The sequence below is a fragment of the Phyllostomus discolor genome, chromosome 6, assembly GCF_004126475.2.
Source record: "Phyllostomus discolor isolate MPI-MPIP mPhyDis1 chromosome 6, mPhyDis1.pri.v3, whole genome shotgun sequence".
Lineage (NCBI taxonomy): Eukaryota > Metazoa > Chordata > Mammalia > Chiroptera > Phyllostomidae > Phyllostomus > Phyllostomus discolor.
Genome location: NC_040908.2, coordinates 159,260,093 through 159,262,537, shown reverse-complemented (window position 1 = coordinate 159,262,537; position 2,445 = coordinate 159,260,093). Strand labels below are relative to the sequence as shown.

At 36.6% G+C, this 2,445-nt stretch overlaps 1 protein-coding gene across 1 annotated transcript; it reads right to left on the bottom strand.

The window, feature by feature from the left end:
• Positions 1-503: 503 nt before the first annotated feature.
• Positions 504-1,600, bottom strand: LOC114499078 (olfactory receptor 8K3-like). The gene has a single exon (XM_028515031.2). The coding sequence runs from the start codon at positions 1,584-1,586 to the stop codon at positions 624-626; it is 963 nt and encodes a 320-aa protein (XP_028370832.2). The 5' UTR covers positions 1,587-1,600; the 3' UTR covers positions 504-623.
• Positions 1,601-2,445: the final 845 nt, after the last annotated feature.

Sequence of the window (2,445 nt, the reverse complement as noted above, 5' to 3'; positions counted from 1 at the left end):
TATCCAGAGAAATCCAAACCACTAAGTCAAAAGAACATAAGCACCCCTGTGTTCATTGCAATGTTATTTACAATGGCCAAGATATGGAAGCAGGACAAGTGGTGTCCATCAATAGATAAGTGGATAAAACAACTTTGGGTAATTTATACAATGGAATACTACTCAGCCATAAAAAAGAAGAAAATTTTACCCTCTGTGACAGTATGGATGGACTTGGAGAACATTATGCTAAAGTAAATAAGCCAATCAGAGAAAGACAAAGACTACATGATTTCACTTACATGTGGACTCTAATGAACAAACTGAACTACCAAGCAAAATAGAGACAGATTCATAGATAGAGAGGAGGATAGCAGCCTAGGTGGGAGGAGAGGTAAGAGGGTCGAGGGATCAAGTAAAAAAGGAAAAAGGACAACAGTGTAGTGATTATAGGGGAAGAGAAATATAAGGGAGGTAAATAGTGATAGAAAAATATGCAATACATTTTTTTAAAAAAGAAAATTATGTACAATTTTTTTTATTTCTAGGTTTATCATACATCTATTTTTTCTCATCCCATGGAGATAACAGTATAAGTTTAAAGCAATGCCAGTCATTGAACACATTGGCCGATATATCAGTTGCTAGTGTATCTTACAGTGAATTTTAAACAGAATATTTGCACACATTCCCCAAGTTCTATTTAGGGCATTCTTCACCTCTTTGCTCCGCAAACTGTAAATCAATGGATTCAGCATGGGGATGACCAAAGTGTAAAATAAAGAGGCCATTTTATCAGTATCAAATGAATGCCTGGACTTGGGTCTCACATACATAAATAATAGGCTACCATAGAATATGACAATGACTGTCAGGTGAGATCCACAGGTAGAGAAAGCCTTGTGCCTGCCCTCTGCAGAGTTCATCCTAAGGATGGCAACCAGGATCAGAATGTAGGACATAAGGACTATCAGAAGAGAGTAAGTCAAAGTAAAAGCTGCAAAAACCAGGATGATCAGTTTAATTTCACGTGTGTCTGAGCAGAGCAAAGATATCAATGGCAGACTGTCACAGTAGAAATGCCTAATGACCGGAGAGCCACAGAATGATGAAATGAAAATTTTTATGGTGGTCAGCAAAGATAAAAAGACACTGTAAAGGTAGGGTATAGCCACCAGCAAGTGACATAATCTTCGTGACATGATGACTCTGTAGAGCAGAGGGTTACAGATGGCCACATAGCGGTCATAGGCCATTGCTGACAGAATAAGATTTTCACTAGTGATAAACACACTGAAGAAAGTGAGTTGGATAGCACACCAGTTATAGGAGATTGTATGCTGATTTACAGCTAAATTTACGAGCATTTTGGGTCCTACAGCAGTCGAACAGCTGAGATCACTGAAAGCCAGGTGCCTGAGAAAGAAGTACATGGGTGTTTGTAGCCTGGAGTCTATCTTGGTAAGGATGATCAAGCCCAGGTTACCCACCAAGGAGACCATGTATACAACGAAGAAAAGCCCAAATAATGGAGCCCGCAGCTCTAGGAGGTCTGTGACCCCCAGTAGAATAAATCCATCCAACACTGTTAGATTGTGTTTGTCCATCCAGGCTTTCCAGGGAATCTGTAACAGGAAAAAAATATAAAAATAATAATTAACTCTCATGAGTTATGACTGAGATTACCATTGTAACAAGTGATTAAAGGCTTAAATTGTTCATTTATAGCTTGTCCCATCAACTGGCTACTCTCTAATACTTGGCAGCTCAATTCTCTGTGTCTCAGCTCAGTGAGGCTCTTGACAGGTTTCTTACATCTGACATGAAAAGCACAAAGAACAAAAGTAAAAATAGGTAAATTGGACTTTATCAAAATTTTTGAAACCAACTTTTGTCACACCAAGAAAAAATGCAAATTATTTATCTAGTAAGGGCTTAATAGTTAGAATATCAAAGGACTTTTGCTACTCAACAACAAAAATGAACAATCCAAATTTAAAAACAGGCAAAATTTACATATTTCTTCAAAATGAACCTTCGAACACTTTTTGTAAGTAATGTAAAATCAAACAGCCACATGAGAAGAGTTATGCAGAATGGCATCGTTCACAACAGTCAAAAATAGAAACAACCCAAAAGTCAATGAACTGGTGAACAGATAACACAAGTATCATGAACATAAAATAGAATATTTATAAGCTAGAAAAAGGAAAAAGTATTGCTACATGCTACAACAAGGATTAGGTGTTAAAACATCTAATGGTAAGTGAAACTAATAAAAGCCACTTGTACCTATTGTACAACTGCATCATATGAAAAATCCAGAATAAGCATATTTGTAGAGATAGCAGAAAATTTATGGCTTGTTCAGGAACACTGAATTAATTCTTGAGAGACAATACACTCAGGTACATTTTTTTTACTGGATATCTAAAACATTGTAAATCTCAGGGAATAAATGAGTTT